The 21871-nt window shown below is 34.2% G+C and overlaps 1 protein-coding gene across 1 annotated transcript in view; it reads right to left on the reverse strand.

Annotated features, from left to right (window-relative positions):
* Positions 1–2969: 2969 nt before the first annotated feature.
* Positions 2970–21871, reverse strand: part of ZNF804A (zinc finger protein 804A) — a 291600-nt gene continuing 272698 nt past the window's right edge. The window contains exons 3-4 of the mRNA XM_069469928.1: positions 8774–8904; positions 2970–6676 (exon numbers count right to left, since the gene is read on the reverse strand). Coding sequence (XP_069326029.1) covers positions 3436–6676; positions 8774–8904 — 3372 coding nt within the window. The 3' untranslated portion in view covers positions 2970–3435. The remainder of the gene's footprint in view (positions 6677–8773; positions 8905–21871) is intronic.

Raw genomic sequence — 21871 nt, forward strand, 5'->3', positions numbered from 1 at the left:
TAACATGGAGAAAAAAGAGGAGAGGACACACACATACACAAATGATGTCTGTAATAAAATTAAGAAAGAAAAAGATCAGGCCAAAAAGGATTTACAGGATAAAAACAAGGGGTAAGAAGTGAACAAGCAAGTAGATAGTTAGAAGATGAAAAGAAGAGGGAAAATCTGCATATTTTAAAGTCAAAAAGTTTAATTTTTTAACAGCAAAAGCAATAATTCTGCTCTGAAAAATTAAAAACAAACTGGGTCAGCATTCCCCAGTAGAGATCCCATTTATTTTATCTTCAAAGATAGTTTCAAATATTTTGCTTGGGGGAAAATTCATTGCAATTTTAGTTCCCATTTTTGGAACATATTATCTTAGAGCATTTGAAATGGAATTGCCTCTTTACTATTTTTATCTTCTTGTTTGTCAATGATAACATGGTGTATTCAGTCTTTTACAAGCATTTTTCAGGTGAACATTCAAATAAACCAATGATCATTGTGGCAAATAATCATAAAAGTAAGTGACCTATATTTTCATCCTTATATCTCTTACATAAAATAAAATCCAATATTGATTACTTTGATATAGGAACATACTTTTAGGATCTAAATTATTTGGGGTAATCCAGTCCCTTTGGTAGCCATGTGAAATATTAGGTCATTAAAAATGAAATGTCCGATTTCCTTAAGTATTAAGTTTGACAGTTGATATCTCTGACATTTCACTTTGACACTTCTTGTTTTATTTTTATTATGAAAGTACGTTTTCATTCTTTCAAACACACAGTTTGACTTGTGATTAACTTCCAAAGTTTTTTTGAAACAATTTTTATAAAACCATATATGTCAATAATTTGTGTTATTCTCAAATATGAGTTCCATTGTAAAACCAGCACTGTGCAGATAGCTCAAAATATCAACAAAGTGTTTGAAAAAGATGTGACTCATGAACACACAGTTCATCGATGGTTTGAAAAGTTCCATTCTGGCAATTTTAATCTTAAAAATGAGCCACATGGGTGACCTGAGACCAAGGTGAATAATAATGAGCTAAAATCCATAGTCGAAGCAAATCCATCTCAACCTATATGTAAATTAAAAACAAGGTTTTACGTTACTATTCCAACAATATTAGAATATTTAAAACAAATCGACATGGTTAAAAACCTGGATAGATGGATAGCACATAAATTAAATGAGTGTCAAAAAAAATTGTCTCAAAAATCTGTGTTTCTTTTGTCACCACATAAATACAAACCATTTCTACACCTTATTGTCATGTGTAATAAAAAATAAATTCTTTTTGATAATCACAAGCATTCAACACAATGGTTGGATAAAAATAAAATAAAAATAAAACACAGTCCAAAACCAAATATTCATCAAAAAAAAGGTAATGGTGTCTGTTCAGTGGTCCAGCACTGATATTATTCACTACAGCTTCATGAAACCTCGTCAGTTGATTACAGCATATATCTACTACCACCAGTTGAATGAAATGATGAGGATGCTTGTGATTAAACCACTGAGATTGATCAATAGAGACAGGCCAATCCTCTTACAACGCAATGCTCGACTACATGTCACACAAACAGCACTGCTCAAACTACAGAGGGTAGACTTAGAAACTCCCTGTCATCCGCCATGTTCACCAAACCTTGCACCAACTGACTATCACTTCTTCCAGACTTTGGACCACTTCTTACAGGAAAAATATTCAATTCTCAACAAGCTGTAAATAACGCCTTTTGTGATTTCATAGCCACTCACTCCCCATACTTCTTCACTGTTGACACAAACAAGCTACCGTTAAGATGACACAACTGCATTGATAGTTTAGGCACAACTTTGATTAATTGAGCCACTTCTTGTTTAAGATATAACAAATGAAACTTTTGATTTAAAATCAGACATTTCATATTTAACAACCTAATACCATTTCCTCAGCACAGCATCATTTAGAAGCTGCTCTCCATTTAGAGGGACTCAGCTGTGCTCTCTGATGCCTGGATGCATTGCCAGGCTGCCATAATACTTGTCATTTGCACATGATGAGGTCAACCCACTCTAACAGGAATGTGTACTTTTCCTTTGCCAAATGGCATGGCCTGGGAAAGGTACATATTAGAAAACTTTATTGGGAAAAGTGTTGCTGTTCCCTAGTTTTCTATTGAATAATTAAATTATTCAGTACATAGAGAAGCACTTGAGTGAACAATAATGCAGAGGTCATTAAAAATAAAGCAGAATCTGGAAGGGTGATGCGAAGATTTATTAATTGTTCCTCAGTGATTTTAAAATATGGTACAAGCATGACTACTAATAGAGGAAGGGCTCTTTATTTACTCTCCATCCAACTTCCAGATTCTTGAATGAGGAATATATCCAGATACAGACTGTGTTTTTGCCATTCATCCCAAGATGTTATATAACAGACCGTGATTTATTAAAGTTAAATCTATTCTTTAATTCATGCCAATATCCTCATATATTTATATTTCCTGAAGCAATTAAAAATAAGCACAATAAATTTGAAAATTTTGCCATACAAAAATGTAATAAGCACTTCTATTGGTTATTTTCCATTTCTTGTCTACAAGTCCTGTTTTAGAGTTCCTGAGGGAATACTACATTCTTCGCATACCTCTGAGTTATCACCCACACAAATACTATTATTTTAACATGAATTTCCGTGGTTTATTGTCTAAAGAGAGGGTCGATTTTTCAGGAAATGTAGTGAACTCTGAGTATAAGCAACATTAGAACAAATAGGAAAAAACAAAACAAAAAAATGGACCCTTTGTTATACTAGTTCTGAAAGATGATATCATAGTTTAAGTAATGATAGAAGTCCAAAGATATTTTTCATGGGCCGTGGAGGTTTGGAGATGCCAGTGGATGGAACAAACGATATAAATCCAATGCCTACTGTTACCATGTATTTCTTAAACACTGAAAACCAACTAAAAACAAAAGGTTGATTTACTTAAATAGTTAACAAAAATTTATTGCAAGAGATATATTTCACTGAATTTACAGTTTCAAGGAACATGGTACAAAACATAGTGCCATCAGCTTTGTCTAAACATTAAATAGGTGCGAATACACAAAAATTAAAAAAAATCAAAGAGCATACTTTACAACATAAATTATAGTACTATAAATATATTTTATGTACATTATACATACTCTTAAGACATCATTTTAATATACAGCATATATTGTATTGATTTTCAAACTATTCAGTGCTTTAATAATATTATATATAAGAAACTTAAGAGTTTATTTGCATCGTTACACTTACAGTAAATGATTTCAAATCAATGAGGCCATATTTTGGCCAGTTTACTTCCACCAGTTAAATAGCCAATTACCCACTTAGATGAACACTTATGTATATAGCAATAGTTTTCACATGGGTATTTTCTTTCCCTGTTATGGTGAAGACTAGAAGAGGGGTTGCAGAGGGATGACAGCAGGGTGTGGGGAGAGCAGCGAAGGAAAGAGTGCATGGGGTAAAGGTGGGAAAGCCAGATGGCTAGGATGAAGAACAGAAGCTGGAATGATTGGCATCTGAGGAGGAGCAACAAAAGGCGGCTGGTTCCCAGGACATAGCCTCGGTCCTACTGGTCCAACTGAGATCTGAGGTAAAGATGTTCTGGTGAGAGCTGGGACTTGGGAAAGGAACTGTTGGTGTGGCTGAAGCACTTTAAAGGTTCCTGCAGCTGTGGCTGCGGCGGCAGCTGCAGCAGCTGCAGCATGCTGCTGCAAAACAGTGTGATGGATGGTGGTGACAGAGGTAGAACATAAGGGCTGCTGCAAAGGCAAAGGCTGCAGAGGCGTGCTGGGGGGTGGAAGGGCAGCTGGAGGAAAGGTCAATTTGACCTTGTTGGCCAGCATGTTCGGCTGTATAATGTGGTGGTAGACCTCACATGGTAGATTTTTGAACTTGTCATGGTTTTCTAGTGGGATCAATAATGTTTGTTCTGGTAAAGCTAATGGAGCCAGGATCTGCTCAGTTGTTACAAAGGTATGACCACTGACATGTGCTTCCTTGAATGGTAATGGTGGCTGTGCGTTAAGGATTCCTGAATTATAACGCAGCCACTCAGTTGATACCTCATTCATCTTTCCTTGCGGAAGGGCCTCAGCCAGTTCATAATGGCAAAGGTATGACTTAGGCGGTGACTGTCTAAAGTTCCTCTCGATATTAGGCACCTTGAAAGGAATATGCTTTTCATTAAGATTTATATTCTCACTTCTTTCTTTGTGTTCAAGCAAGGTATTGTCAATTACTTCTTTTGCTGGGGCACTAGCTACATAGACAGATGTGGTGGGATCATTGGAAACCTCTGACAATCCACCAGACGCAGTCTCCATTACTAAATGCTCAGTTTCACCATTGGTTTCAGAAGGAAGAGGATCTGTAGGGTGCAAAGTCAGTTTGTTTTTCACTTGGTCGGTTTGTTCTGAGTTGCTTTCGATATTTGCAACTTCTTGAGGTTTCGTTTCTTCTTTTTTGTCTTCACTTGTTAACCTATCGAAGTGATTTAAGGGAGAATTTCCTTTCATGGGATAATTTGTGTTTTCTTTGTGTTCTAAATTTTCAAATTCAGTGTGAAATCTGCTTCTTTTTCTCCTTCGTTTCTTTTTAGGCTTACAAGGAGTAACTGAAGTACTTGGTGGCCTCAAAGATTCTTCTGGTAAATAATTCTGTTGATTCAAACTTTCATCCGAAGAATAAGAATATGAATGCTGTCTACGTTTTCGACGGAATCTTTCTGATTCGTTTATGAGAGAATTGTAACCTCTTTTAACAGCCTGATTCTGACTCAGGCATTTCATGTCATTTTGAAAAACTAAGCATCTGTGATGCTGGCTACAGCTCGACATTTTGGCTTTCCAACAACAGTAAGTTCTGGAGTATGTTAAATTATGTTTCCCAGAATGTATCATTGTCGAATTTGATTGTCCATTTAAAAGTAGTGTGTTCTTTTTACAGTGGTTTTTAGAACTGATAGCATTGTTATTATTGTATTCGGTATTCCAGGTTTTATATATTTCTTCATTTTCACTTGTGGAGATGGATGCTGCTTTGGGCCTTTTATCAGGTAACTGATGTGAGTCTAATAATTGCTCTGCAGCTAAACTCTGCTTTCCTGAAATTGGTACCAGTAGATTTTTCCCAGTCATATCAGTGTAACTATTCTCTGTTTCCATTTTGCAGTGAGTCTCTGATTCTTTGGTTTTCTGCCCACGATGATGTTGACATAACTTTCTTCTCTTTTTCTTTCTTCTACTTTTATGGAACCAGTATTCATGAGTATCTTTTAACTTTATTTTGTTGTATTTCTCATCTAGAGTGTGCTGTTTTATTTGAGTTTTAGTAAAATTATATTTTTCTGTTTTTCTGATCCTACAGGAACTATTTTTATACCTCTGACCCATATTTTCACTTTTTCCAGAATCACAACTATTGGAGAGAATATCATCAGCCAAAAGAGGAGTGACTTGGGTGTACTCATTTCTGCTACCTCCAATTTCATAGTCAGGGAGTCTTGTAATAGGCACATCCTTGCAATCTGAAACTGGTCTCTTGCAAATGTCTTCTTCCTTCTGCTGAGAGTAAAGATCTTTTAAGGGCAGCTTATTTTTATTTAGATTATTGTTTACTTTAGTGGACTTGAAGTCAAAACATAGAGGATTACAGCTATAGGAAATTGATGGTTCAGTAGCTGTGTAAACCAGCATTTCTGATGGCCACTGAAGAACTGTTGATCCATGTTTGTTAAGTACAGGTACAAATGGCTTGCATTGCCTTTTATATAAATCTGGTTTTTTATGTAATGTTATATTATCCTCTTCAGTATTTGAAAGGGCCAATGTCTCTGGACTGTTTTTATTTTCAACTTTAGTGGTAGGTGTTTCATTATTCTTAACATTTTCCTCTGTGGTAGCTTGCACAGCTATACAATCAGTAGACATATCAAGAACTATGGATTTATTTCCTAACAACTCAGAACTGTTACCATTCATGGGTGTGCCTTCATTAACAATAACTTCCAGTGGTATTTGATCTGCTACTGGGACTGGATTTTGGCAACTGTCTGCATCAGAAGATAAAGGGAGTTGAAGCTGGCAAAATGAAGATAATAGCAATGTATCCTTTTCACTAGAGACTTCTTTTATCTCTTGAGTTTGAGCAGTTTCTTTGCCAGAGTACATTGCCTCTGGTGGATGAAAAGAGTTAGTTTTCTCCTCAGAACTCAAAAGCACATCTGTTGGTGAAGATAGTTGAAGATGACAAGCACTGGGGACAAATCTACTTTTTCTGCTAAATCCTTTTTCCACAGAGGCATCGTCATTGTATTCAGAGAAGGCTGCAGCTGAGGACTCTAGCTTCACGGATGCTTTCTTTGGAAATGCAAAAGAAAAGCCGATTTTGTGTCTGTGAATTCCCTGGGCTTGATCCCCAAGTGGGTTATTTTTTTCTGTGTAATTATTTGCGCTTTCTGGGTCTACAGCAACAGTAGTAACATCTTTAGTATTCTCTTCACTATGAATCAAAGTATATTTGAAATCTTGCTGGTTATTAACTGAATCCACAACAACTTTTTGGGAAATTTCATTACAATTTTCTCTCACAGTAACAGTTGTTGACTTGAACATGGGGCCACTTCCAGGAGCACTACGAAAAGAAATAAAAGTATGGGTTAAATAGGGCACTTTTCAAGAAAAGTAGAAAAACTCATTTTAGAAAAGTCATTAAAATATTTTTTTTCCAAATTTTGAAATCTCTGTAAGAGAATTACTTTCATACGGTGCAATTGCCTTCTACAATATTATTTACTTATTGGTTATTTTTGGGATAACTTGGAGGTGTTGTCTTGGAGTTACTTTTATAGCTATTAACAGCAATCTCTAAGATATTCCTATGCTCTCAACCAGTGATTCCTAACCAAGATTTTCTACCCCTGTGGCCTCTTCAATGAAATTTGGAGTTCTGTAAAATTCTCTAAGGTAAAACTATTTTAATTCAGAAATACTTAACATCATTGATGCTATATGATAACTATGATGGAAGTTGGAAAAAGAAAAAAAAAAAAAACAACCCTTACTCATTACTTCAGAAAAGCTGGGAATTTGGTTTAACAATTCAATTCAACCCACATTCCCTAGGAGTCTGCCACAGCCCAAGTGGTATGCTGAAGTGCAAGGGTAACTAACAGAAAGGAACAGTTTGAGGAGAGTGTTGAGTCTTTGGCAATTGCTAGTCTCAACATTTAAAATTATCCTGAAGTTATAAATTATATTATAATATACAGTACATGCAGGATAAAAGACTATTTACTTAAGATGTGATTTATCTGGTATTATAGCACACCATGAATAGTCAGTTCTAATTAAAAGAACTGTACTGAAAATCACATAAATATAAGAAATCCCTAAATCTTATCCCTCTGCTAACAGTATCATATATGCAGAAATTTACATGCTATTCTAAAAATTCAGATTTTTGAAGTTATAAATGGACAAAAAATTTTAGTTGAATTTTTTATTTATCTAACAACTAACACAATTTACTGTTCTATTTCCTTTATCTACGACCACATAACAGTATGACTTCCTATTTGCATAGCTTTAGAAACCTGGAACTAATGGGAAAATTGTGTGTGTGTGTGCCTAAATATATTATGTGAAATATGTGCTCTATACTGAGGACAATAATTTAGATAAGCAGTATCACTTTTTTGTACATATCTCATTATACATATCTCATTATACATATCTCATTATACACTTTAGTTATAATTTACATTTGTAAATGCTACTTAGAGTGCATTAAATTACATAGATCCCATATTTCTATAGTGTACACTTGCACTTGTATAATTTTTCATTTATAACCACACAAAGTAAACATATTTGGTCAGTATGACTGAATAGTAGTTATGTTTCTTTCTAACAGTTCCATATGAATGCATAAAAATTTTACTTTGGATTTTCCAAATTTGGCATCCCTAGCAATCTTTTGATATAACAACATATCCTATAATACTACAGAGTATAAAACAGATTTACTATAAGATAGATTTGTTATAAATAATAATAGGAGAGGTCTTATTTATTGGGGAAACAAAGGACACTTTAAAGACGATATTCTTTTAATCACATTGCCCTGCTTTGAATTGTAAAGTCTGAACTACAACACTGTTCACATCAACATCTGCTCACTGTTAGAAGCAGGTCAAAGTTTAAGAAGTGTGGACTTTTAACAGTCGAATTATAGTTTATTCACAGTGAAACTAATTTTGATGTGCTTCTCAAATGCATAGGATCTTCTTAATCTTTTTTATCTTAAAGAGAATTTTAAATGAAAGTTACCCAAATTTTCATTTAGAAAAATAAGTCTCTTAAAACTCCTTTTGTAAGAAGGATCATGATACAGTGCCTTGCTCTTTTCTTCAGTCAAATGTTTTGAATTTCACCAAGAGATGAGATAGCTTTCAACTAAGATAGCTTAAATAGCAACATAATGTAAAATTTATTTTTTTTACTAACTAAAATTATAGTAATTTTGGCTTTTTATTGAAATGTGCATTAAACAGGTGTTTGCATAAAATTCAAATTCAAATTACTGTTTACAGCTACAGAAGGCCATGAAAACATGTGTGCTTTATTCGGGGTACAGAAATAAATAGATTGGTGCCCTTTATTTCTAATCCCCCCTCCCTCTTTTTTTGGTCATGTTTTAAGAACACTTAACATTTCATTGCACACTCACCATACAGTTTCCTTTCTTAGCTCAGCCAGCTTGTGCAGGCGCTGGAGTGCCTTTTCCTGTTTTCTTTCATCTTTCCTGGATTTAGATGCTACATTTCGAGCAAATTCCCTTTGTTTCAGTTCTTTGAGCCTCTATTGAAAAAATATAAAAAAATGACCAATATTAAAATTTTATCGTTGTTGAAATTTTCCAATACGTCATCAGGAGGATAATACAACATTCATGACAATCCACTTTCAACAAAAGCATTTTTTTGCATGTTGGCTTCTGAAAATGCCATATTATTACATTATAGTAAAACTTATATCTATGCCCTAGGTAAATTGAAATTGAAACTTTCTTCTTTTCTTATTGATTGTTGGCCCTGCTAAGTTTCTCATCATGGCTATAGTGTTAGAGTCTTATAAACCTCTAATTTTCAAACAAATTCAACTTACTATGTATTTCATTCATTTATGATAAATCCCCTTATATTTTGATGTATTCTATATTAGAAAGTTATCTGGTCCTTTTCGTATTTTCTAACATTAAATGTCTTATATTAATCCATAAGGCAAATGATCTCTACTGATGTGATTTAAAACAATGCCTTCTCTTAAGTATCAGACACATTTCCCAAACAATTCAAGATCTTGGAAGAAATTAGTATTATTTTTTTGTAAATTTTACTACATTGGTCATTATTTTTAATCTGTTAAAGGGGCTTATTTTCTGGGTTGATAGCCAGAAAAAGAGCTTATCAACTTGAATAGAAATGATAAGTAGCCATATATGTGGTATGATTTAAGAGACACCAAAGTGGACCCGTGCCCCAAATATTTTCACTATGGTCTTTCATGAAGGCAGTGTATAGTTATTAAAAATGATTAAAGTAGTATTTTTTTCTGATGGTTCATGTTGGTATATAATTGCAATATGTCAGAATTTTAGAAGATGATTATAAGAGACTAAGACATGTACTAGTCAGATTTAACAAAATCATTAAATAAAGTTTTAATAAGTGCCTTATACAAATATGCTGATTTACACCAGGAGACTAGAGTAATGATTGGTATATAAGATGCTCACTCAATAAGTGTTTGTTTAATTATTACATGAATCACTTAGATCCTCCACATTAGAAATTTTCCATCTATATAAAAAAAAGTTAGTTATTCTGATTAAGTAATATTAGACTCCTGGTGACCCAAGAGTGTATATCTTAATTCATCTACATAGCACCATGTAGCTTAAACTGCATATAACATTTACAGTAGTTAAGCTTCAAATGATCTCTAATATTTTAATTTATGGAATTTACAGAAGATATATTTGTATGTATATATACCTATATATCTCTATCTATAGCTGTGTGATTATTCTAGGTTATTTTTAAAAATTATACACAGATATTTTGAGAGTTCTCATTTGCATTGACATATTTGTGCAGAGTTTTTTCAAAGTAGAATTTAGACAAAAGATAGACCATGTCAGAAATGTCTAAAGAGTATCAATATCTCATAGAAAGTAAGACTTTAATATCACTACTTTGATATGACTATTAAAAGTAGCTATAATTTTATAATATGTATTAAATTATTTAATTATCTTAAAAATAGGTATAGAATTAAAGTATAATAGATAAGAAAGTTTACTCCTAAATTTTAGGTACACAAAGTCTTAGTCATTTCTATTTCTTAAAAACTTAAAGTAACATTAATATTCATTCAACAGACAATTATTAAGCACTAGTAATAATCACTGTTAAATGCCTGGGATTTTTTTAAATTAAAGAAAATGTTTTTATTTTCATACTGTGTATGTGTGTGTGAGTCTGTGAATGTATGTGTGGGCAAATGTGTGTGAGTGTTAATGTGCATTTTGCAGCAATAAGGTGAGAACATATACAGGAGGAGATAACAGCAGTCACTGGTTGAGGTATTCTTACAGTGCCATATAAGGACAGACGGGATGCCCAGAGAATCCCAAGGATGGTTACTTGGGGAAAGTGACATCTGTTCTACATCTCTTGAAGGATACAAAGAGTTACCCAGAAGAAGAATGATTGGATATTGGGGATGAGAGGACATATCAGGGAACATGTTCCATTTCGTACAAACAGAAATAGAAGCTTGTGTATTCTAAAATATGCATGTAGAGAATTATGGCTAGAGCATGGTGTGAGTGTGGAAATGATGAGAATCGATAAATTATAGGATATAGCCAAATCATGGGGGACCCTGTCTATCATAGGTTTCTGTCATATCTCCTTCACTGAGAAATATTGCCTGCTCTTGGGAGAGACATTCAATCAAGAGAGGTAACTGGTTTGGATGCTAGGAGGAGGATGCTAAACGAGAATTTGAAAGGAAATAGAATCTAAGTTTTCTGGAGTAAATATGTAAAAGAATTAAGGTACCAAGTGAAATAAAGCAAAAAAAAAAGTTTTAACACTAAAGAAAGAGCTAATCATCAAAGTATTTTTGCTTATTATTTATAAATAGTTTCATTTTAACAAGTACAGATAAGTTATTTCTTATTAGTTCTTTTGGGAAGCTGTAGGCAGAAAACAAGAAAGATAAACTTTATTATTTTTAATAAAATATTTAGCATAAAAGTTCATTTCTACTATATATTATATATACACATATATACATTATAATAAATAAGATATATGTAATAATAGGGTTTAGATTTCATTAGTAAGATAAAAAGTACAGTGCTTCTAATGAAAAGCAAAGCTTCTTTTCTAAATTAAAGTATGTGAAAAGCCAGGACTTTCACCATTTACTGTTTCAAATTAACCATTATGATATGAATTAATCCAGTATCATTGACATAATAGTTGAATATAAAGGAGTCAGTCAATTATTAAATGCCAATACTGTTATGTAATTTGTGATATAAGTGACTGATTGACATGACTGTAATCAACCCCAAAATACTGATTTAGAAAACTGTGCATATTTAATATATAAATGTCTCAATATTGTAGAGGTTGTCCAGAAGCACCAAGCTACATCCAAGTGTTCCTACTAATCTTGATTATCTATGTACAGATACTTCTCTTATCTTAGTGATGGACTTCCTGATATCCAGGTAAACCAGCTCATCTAATATTTTGATAACATTCAGCTACAGAACTTAGAGACTTCGCCAAGTATTTTGTAGATTTTTGTGGCTAGAATTTACCAGTTTTACTATCTTTTCTTCCATTTTTCTGCAGCAAAAATGAAGTTCCACATCATATTTTAAATCTTGTAGGGTCATTTTGAAAAGTAAATAATAGAAACCAAGTATTTTCATGCTCAGTAGATAACATTTCAGTCAACAACACACCACATATATGACTGTGGTCTCATAAAATTATAATGGAGCTGAAAAATTCCTATTGCCTAGTAGTATGGTAGTCAGCATAATATTGTAGTGCAATGCATTGCCTTTGCTATGTTTAGACACACAAACACTGACCATTGTGTTACAATTGCCTGCAGGATTCAGTACAGTAACATGTTGTACAGGTTTGTAGCTGAGGAGCAATAGGCTCTACCTTACAGTCTAGGTGTGTAGCAAGCTACGCCGTCAATAAGTTTGTATAATTATGTTTGCACAATGACAAAATTGCCTAATGACACATTTCTCACAATGTACCCCAGTTATTAAGTGACACATAACTGTAATCTTCTGAGAATGCCAAATGAAAATAATAAAACTTAAGTTTCACACAAATAAATATACAAGACCTATCTGTAAGGCTTACAGAACTATCAATGGTATTTCAAAAACTTCCTCAACAATTTGCTGAGAATCACTCAAAAGAAATGCTTAGCAATAAATGCCAAAACAGCAATGGCAGTCAGCAAGGATTAGAAAATTAGAAAACTATTAAAAGTAACTTGTGGGAAGATGTGGTATAGCTATTCTATTAAAACATTATAAAGTACAATGGTGTATAATTCAATAGACGCTTTGAAAATGTGCAAATAGCAAATGGTAAAGCATAAAGATCAATATTCTTTGGTTATGATATCTTCTCAAAGGGTCTAGTATACTTTCTAGATGATTTACTTCTATTAGTTCTATAAAGAACCAAAATGTCAACAGGGCAACGTAGGTCAAACCAGCATTAATTCTCAGATATCTTCTCGGGAAAACCCATGAAATTGGGAGTGTTATGATGATCCTGGCCTCAGGTTAGTGGATTAGTGGATGAAATTGAGAGATTGGCAAAGCTTTAATCAGTGTGAAAATCAGGAGAGAAAGAAAAGAGAGGATAGAGGGAGAGATGGTGAAAGGGGGAGGGAGAAGAAGAGGGAGGGAGGGAGGAAGAGAGAGAATGAGGCCAACAAGAGAAAACTAAAATAAAAAAAACCTGTGTGTCAGATTATTCATCTGTGCTTTAACGCTCAGGTCAACTATATTGTTTTACAATTGCAAAGCAAACTTTCATAAATATTCTTATACCTGTATTTTGTACACCTATCCAACTACATCTAAAAAATAGATTCCTTCAAGCAGAACTGCTGAAAAAAAAAAGATATGCATGTGTTCTTTTTGAGCCTTTTGATCTTTTCCAAACAGATATCCACTACTTTACACCATCTGTACACTCCTTCCAACATTATATGACAGTATATACCATCTCCAAGTTGTGATAGTCAATATGTGATACATCATTAATGTTTGCCTATAATTCATTTGTTTACTAGGAAGGCTGAAATATTCTTACATTCATATTAGCCATCTGTATTCTTCATTTAGAATTGATACTGTTCCTTAAAATGTATTAAGCAATATTGTATACTTTACATTTTTTTATTCTATAAATAAATATACAAGTAGACAAGGCTTACATTATTTTCCATATTTAAAAATGATAAAACTGAAGCTAAGCAAATTTTACAGACTTGTCCCAGAGTTAAATGCAAGTGATAGAACCAGGACTGGAATCAGGATTTCCTGGAACATGTCCTGTGATTTGTGTTCTACATTTATTCTCTTATGCGTTATTCAAGCTGTCTAACTCTTCAGGTCTGGCTGATTTCGTTGTGATGCATATATTCATTTCTCTTTCCCTGAGTGCCCTCTATTTGTCAGTTGCTATTCTGAGCACAGTTAGTATATCTGTGACAAATGAGGAAAAAAAAATCTGCTTTTCTAAATGAATTTTCATCACAGTTGAGAGAAACAGATACTAAAACATATGAATATATTAGTTGTACGGCATAATAGATATTGAAAAGTACTCTGGATGAAACAAGGCAGAGCGGACCACAGGGCATGTGGTGAGGGAAGGGACAGCAATTTCAAATAGAGTGCTTAAGGAAGTTGTGTTAATTTTTTAAATTACTGTGTAAAAAATTACCACAAATTTAACAGCTTAAACAACACACATTTATCATCTGTTAGTTTCCGTGGGTCAGTATGTGTGTATTTTTCTGTTAAGGTGTTGGCTAATCTGTATTCTCATCTGAAGGTCTGTTTGGGGAAAATGTCCTCTTTCAAACTCCCTAAGGTTGTTGGCAGAATTCATTTCCTTGTGGTTGTAGGACTAAGAGCCCGGGTGTTCTATAGCTGCCAATCAGTGACACACTCTCAGCAACTACAGGCTGCCAGCAGTTTCTTCCCCAGGGATTTTTCATACGCCCCTTTTAACACGCTAGCTTCTTCAAAGTCAGCAAAGAAGAGTCTCTCTCTCCATTCTGCTAAGATGGAGTTTATATAACATAATTTATATAAAGCAACCTAGTCAATGAGTAGCATCCCATCACTTCTTCATATTTTATCAGTGAGAAAGAAGTCACGTGTTTTCTCCACATTCAAGGGAAGGGGGTTATATAAAGGCATTACTCATTGGGATTATGTCCACCATTGCAGTAGACCCTGAGAAGATGAAATTTGAACAAAGAGTCCTAAGAGAGGTGGAATTAGCCATAAAGATATTTCAGGAAAAAGTCTCCAGGCAGAGAGAACAAACAGCCAAAGCAAAAGTAGCAATGAGTTGTGGTCATTTTTCTTTTGACCACTGCTCCTAATTGCATGGTAATGCTGATGCTCCTTAGCTGCAAGTTTTAACGGGGTGGAGAAAAGAAGGAGTCATCTGAACCACAATATTAGGCAAGTGACATTTGCCAGAGGAAGAGAAAAAACAAGTCTGGTTTACAGATGGTTCTGCATTAGGCAGGTACCATCTGACACTAGAGAGCTACAGCCCTGCAGCCTCTTTCTGGGACATCCCTGAAGGACAGTGATGAAGGGTAAGCCTCGTAATGGGAATAACTTCAAGTAGTGAACCCTGTTGTTCCTTTTTCTTGGAAAGAGAAATAGCCAGCTGTGAAATTGTATACCAGTCCATGAACTGTGGTAAATGAGTTGACTGATGGCTAGGAACTTGGAAGGAACATAATTGGAAAATTGGTGACAAGGGTGTCTGGGTATGTGGATAGAATTCTCTGAATGAGCCAAAACCATGGAGATATTTGTGTTCCATGTGAATGGTCACCAAAAGATGACCTCAGCAAGGAGGATTTTAATGATCAGGTAGATAGAATGACCTGTCCTGTGTATATAGGTCAGCCTCTTTCTCCAGCCACCCTTGTCATCGCCCACTGAGCTCATGAACAAAATGGCCACAATGGCAAGCGTGGAGGTTATATATGAGGTTGGCAACATGGACTTCTAGTCACCAAGGCCAACCTGGCTACTACCACCGCTAAGTGCCTAATCTGTCAGCAGCAGAGAGCAACACTAATCCCCGATTCAGTACTATTCCCTGGGAATGATGACAGGTTGATTACATTGGACAGCTTCCATTATGAAAGGGGCAGAACTTTGTTCTTCCTGGAGTGGAAACTTGCTCTCCCTGCACACAATGCTTCTCACAAACCTGCAATCCATGGACTCACAGAATGCCTTATCCACCATCATCATATTCCACACAGCATTACTCTAATCCAGGAACTCACTTAAGAGCAAATGAAGTGTAGCAATGGGCGCGTGCTCATGGGATTCACTAGTCTTATCATGTTTTCCACCGGCCTGAAGAAGCTGGTTTGATTGAATGGTAGAATTGTCTTTTGAAGACTCAGTTACAGTGCCAGCTATGTGGCAATACCTTTCAGGGCTGGGGCAAGATCCTCCAGAAGGCTGTATATGCTCTGAATCAGCATCCAATATATGGTGCTATTTCTCCCCTATCCAGGATTGATGGTTCCAGGAATCAAGGGTGAACATGGGAGTGGCACCACTCCTGCTTACCCCTATTGATCTACTAGCAAAATTTTTGCTTCATTTTCCTGCAATCTTATGCTCTATTGGCCTAGAAGTCTTAGTTCCCAAGGGAGGAATGCCACCATCAGGAGATATATCAATGATTCCGCTGAACCAGATGATAGGTCTGCTACCGGGTCAGTTTGGGAAACTCATGCCTCTGAATCAACAGGCAAAGAAGAGAGTTACTGTGCTGGATGGGGTGATTGATCCTGATTACAAAGGGCACATTGAACTGCTACTCCACAATGGAGGTCAGGACGATTATATTTGGAATATAGGAGATCCCTTAGGGCATATCTTGCTATTACCATGCCCAGTCATTGAAGCCAATGGAAAACTACAACCTTATTCAGGCAAAACTAATAACTTCCCAGACCCTTCAGGAATAAAGGTTTGGGTCATCCAACTAGGTAAGGAAACATCAGCAGCTGAGGTGTTTGCTGAGAGCAAAGGGAATGGGTAGCAGAAGAAGGCAGTTAGAAATACCAGCTATAACCATGCAACCATTTACAGAAATGAAGACTTCAATTGTCATGAGTATTTTTTCCTCATTTTGCATGAATGTTTGTATATATGTGTGTGTATATTTATACAGTAATTCCCCTTTATCTGCAGGGATACAATCCAAGACCCCCAGTGGATGTCTGAAATCATGTATAGAACCAAACACTATATTAAGTATGTTTTTTCCTATACATACTACTCATGATAAAGTTTAATTTATAAATTGGGCATAGTAAGAGATTAACAGGAATAACTAATAATAAAATAGAAAAATTATACTAATATACTGTAATAAAAGTTATGAGAATGTGGTCTCTCTTTTTCTCTCTCCCCAAATATTTTATTAAACTGTACTCACCTATTCTTGGACCAACATTGACCTTAGGCAATTAAAACTGCAGATAAGGGGAGACTACTGTATATATATGTATATATATATATTTTTTTCTTTTTATCCTTTTATCATATGACATAAGATACATTTAATTACATCATTGTACTTAAGTATTGTTAATTTTACATCATAGTATTTGAGTTTTTTAAAGTTATTAAGGAGAAGAGTGAACATCACCCAGTGACTGCATCCTCTTCTGGGGAAGAGCCAGTGTGTTTTTGATTATATACAGGATAGTTGTATCATGTTAGACAGAGTGTGACCTTGTTATTGTGTTTATTTGGAGATTATATATGGCTTAAGGAGATGTATATGGGTGCTAAATTTATAACAGGTGAACTTGTGATTCTTAATTGTATGTATCAACTTCACTAGGCCATGGTACACAGATATTTGGTCAAATATCAGATTAATATCACTGTGAAGATATTTTTAGATAGGATTTATGTTTAAATCTGTACACTGAATAAAGTAGATAACCCTCCATAGAATAGGTGAGCCTCATTTTATCAAGTCCCTAATAGCATCTTTGAATTACATCATCAGCATTGAAAAGATTATGTTGTTTGAAAAAGAAAAAGCCAACTTTGTTGAGTTTTTTCTTATTTACAATTGAATGTAATCTTAACTTATATATTCACTTACTAGACATGTACCTGGATAATTCTCTTTATATTCTTATACCTCCATCTTCTCTGAAGATGTGTAAAGTTCCTTCCAGTTTTTATATTCTAAGGGCTATTTTTTCAATGTCATCTTTTAAGATGAAATTTGTTAGTAATATATATAAAGTATATATTTAGAATAATTATAGTAATGACCTTGTTAAATGTTTTTCCTACTACAAGTAAATTCATTACACTTTTGTTCCAATATTTCTGTTCCTGGGTTCGTATTTCTTATTAAGTTATATATTAACCACTATTACTATTTCCACAGGCTTAAAACTTCATTTGAATTCCAGAGAGTTGTTTCCATCAAGAACTGTTTTTAATGGCTTTTGAAAAATGTAAGTATGTTTTTTACCTTATAGAGAAGTAATATCATCAAAGAATTACAACTCAATCACCATCTCTATTTCCTGAATCAATTGAGCTCTCTCGAACAACACTATGTAGTGAATTCTATTAGAGTGTTAGCAAATATATTTCTTCAGAGAAGGTTAAGATATTCTAGCGGATGGTATCACACTTTAATGTGTAATTTCCTTCTAGTCATTATTTAATCAATGGCATTATGCTGAGTGAAGCTGTGGAAGATTCCTTTTAAAATTTCTTTTCCCATTACTATCATGAATGTGTATCATTTGGACTCTTCTCATGGCAGCTTTAAAAGCATCTAATCTCTTAATGGCATATCAGATCTGAACAATATCTTTCCCCAAGGCCTCTCATTCTTTAGATTTCATTAACTCAAGTTTCTCTTTGTGGACAAAATCTCATTCTAGTTCTAATATAAAAGTCTTTGCAATTGGTGTGTGTTATGTCTAAAACTGATTTTCTGACCATTCAGTTCATTTTCTTAAGTGCTGGATCAGAAGTGTCTCATGCATTGTAAGTGCTCATGAATGCTTGTCAAATTGAATTTGCACAGGATGGCAGTGATTAACTTCTTCACACAATAGGAGGCTTTGAAAATTTGCTAACAAAAATCTTTGGTAGCACAGTGAGAGTAATGGAAACTTGAGTGTAAGCGATATTGACAGTATTATTTAAAAAAAATACATGAACAACTTGAATGGCAAGTAATTGAAGAATGATTAAGAGTTATGGCTCACCTTTATAAGGATATACTATGCAGCTATTATTTATAATGTTAAGAGTTGTAAAATATTTGGGATATTCTTAGATTACAATGTTATTTTTAAAAAATGCCAATAGTTTCAAATGTAGTCAAAAGTATCTGTATGTATAGAAATAGAGCAAAAATGCCAGAAAATATACAAGATCTTAATCATATTTCTCTTTGTAAGGTAAAATCAGAATAATTTTACTTTTATTTATCACTATATGGTATTCTTCCATTATTTTTCTTACTAGCATGCTTTACTTAGATAAGAGTTTCTTAAATTTAAATTTGAAATACAAAAATGAGATATATTTTAAAATTGAAACAAAAATTACTGGCTGGGCACAGTGTCACATTCTTGTAATGCCATTACTCTGGGAAGCCAAGCCAGAATGATCACTTGAGGCCAGGAGTTTGAGACCAGTGTGGGCAAGAGCAAGACCCCTGTCTCTACAAAAAATAGAAAAATTAGCTGGATGTGGTGGCACGTGCCTGTATTCCCAGCTACTTGGGAAGTGCATGCAGGAGAATTTCTTGAGCCCAGGAGTTTGAGGTTGCAGGGAGCTATGATGATGCCATTGAACTCTGTCTCAAAAAAAAAAAAAAAAAAAAAATTACTAATGCATGGTTCTTCCAATCATATGTTCATATATATGGCCTAAAAATAACTAGATTGTTCCAAATATTTCCAACTCTATGAACATTCACAAGTAAATCAATATATCCAATAAAATGTACAAAATCTGTCTGGTAAATTTTTATATATGTGATTTTTTAAGAGCATGAAATCTATGTGGATTGGTTAACATTTTAATCTTTTCTTTGGTATAATAGGAAAATAATATATAGACCCAGTAGTAGTAGTGGTCTGTGGGAAATACATTATTGTACTATGCAAATATAAATATATCTTTTCAATCTCTTTATGTTTTTCTCTTTCAAAAATGTCTATCTAAATATAGTTACAAATTATTTATCACTTAACATATAATAAATTGTGACTAAGAGGATAGTAAATGTTTTCTCCTTCTTTGTGGAGGAATTTAAACTTGGTATAACTTTAAATCTCTGTTTCTTAAATATCTAATAAAGGTGGAATATTAATTGTGCTTTTGGGAAACTTTGCATATGATTGCAAATAAAGGTGGAATATGAATAGTGCTATTAGGGAACTTTTCTTTTGATTGCAAATAACTGCATATTGCATTTGGACTAAGAAGTATGTGAAGTAGGGAAGACTAGGACTCCCTAAGTGCAAACTAGATTTGTCTCTTGCCAGTACCATGAAAGTTAAACCCAGAGAGCCTCTTACAAGAGATATTAGTTCCTATTTATGTGGCTGCTAAGCCATAGAGACTTCTACATTTACTCAGGAGATGTCATCTCTTTGCAACTAAATTGTAATTTGGAATGTCAAAAAAAGAAAAAGAGAGACCCAGAATTGCTGTGGGAACACAAGGACTCCTACTGAAAAGGATGTGAGATACTGGCCTGTATCCTTCTAAGTGAATCTAATGTTGAGAAATCATTGAAAAATGCATGTGTGGTAGAATGAGCCTCTAGGCACCGAGACCACAGCTGGGCGTGATGACCATGCCAACTTGCATGCCAGAAGCTGTTTGAAGTTCTGTTTCACAACTTGGGAGAATGTAGACATTCTAACACAGGCAACCAAAGAGCCAGAAGAGTACATGTGAAGGTGATACTTGAGCAGCTGGGATCAAATCAGCCTGGGGAATCTGATAGGGAGGAGTCCATGAGCCCAGAAATGAGCCTTGGCCACATTTAAAAGATGGTCAGAGAAAGCTGTCCAGGAATGTGATGCTGGGAATCTAGACCCACACAGCCATCTTAGGTGCAAAGGTAAGCATCTTTTGAAATGTGTGGAGACTATTACAGAGTGACCTCAGTGGAAATGGCAGAGTAGGGAATTTCAAGGGCATGTTTCTCCACAAAAACATTGTAAAAACAACCAAAATTGTCAGAATTAACTTTGTCAGAAATCTGAAAAGTAGTTAAAAGTTTACAGCAACCAAGTGATTACTGAAACAAGAAAAAGATGACAAATATGGTAGGAGAGTTTTGTGAGACTTTAATTTACCCTCGCCCCAACCTCCTCCCTGGACAAAGAAAAACAAATTGCCAACCAAGAATACTATATCTGACAAAATTATCCTCCCTAAATGAATGGATAATTATGACATTCCCAGATACACAAAAGCTGAGGGAGTTGTTGCTAGTAGACTTGCCCTACAAGAAATACCAAAGGAAGCTCTCCAGGCTGATATTAAAGGACACTAGAGAATAACTTGAAGCTATACAAAGAAATAAAGTACACTAGTAAAGTTAACTACATAGGTAAATATAACAGCCACTACAATTTTATTTTTTATAACTCTTCTTTTATTTCTAAGTGATTTAAAAGACAAATGTATAGTCTAGTAATTATAAATCTATGTCACTGCACACACAATGTAAAAAATGTAATTTATAACAATGACTACATAAAGAAGGAGGTATAAAAAGCCATATCAGAGCACATTTTGGAAGACAATTAAACCTAAGTTTGCAAAAGAATGATATTGGACACATACTTAACACCATTTAAAAGACTTAGCTCAAAATAGATCCAAAGGCTAAATATAAAAGCCAAATCTATAAAACTCTGAGAGGAAATTACAGAGCTAAACCTTCATGACCTCAGATTTGACAATGGTTTCTTGTATACAACACCAAAAGCATGATCAACAAAAGAAAAACATAGACAAAATGGAACTTGATCAAAATTGAACAACTTTGTGCATCAAAGGACAAAATCAAGGGAAAAGTCAACCTAAGGAATTGGAGGATTGTTTGCAAATAATATATCTTGTAAGGGTCAAGTAAGCAGAATACATGAACATAAAGACAAAAAATCCAATCTTAAAAATGGGAAGACTTGAATAAACATTTCTCCTAAGAAGATATACAAACAGTAAATAAGCATGTGAAAAGATGCTCAATATCATTAGTAATTAGAAAAATGCAAATAAAAACTATAATTAGATATCATTTCACAGTCACTAGGATGTCTAACTTTTTTTTTAAAAAAGGAAAATAATAAATGCTGGCAAGAGCATAGAGAAACTACCTTTATTAATTGCTGTTGGCAATGTAAAATC

The sequence above is a fragment of the Eulemur rufifrons genome, chromosome 1, assembly GCF_041146395.1.
Source record: "Eulemur rufifrons isolate Redbay chromosome 1, OSU_ERuf_1, whole genome shotgun sequence".
NCBI lineage: Eukaryota > Metazoa > Chordata > Mammalia > Primates > Lemuridae > Eulemur > Eulemur rufifrons.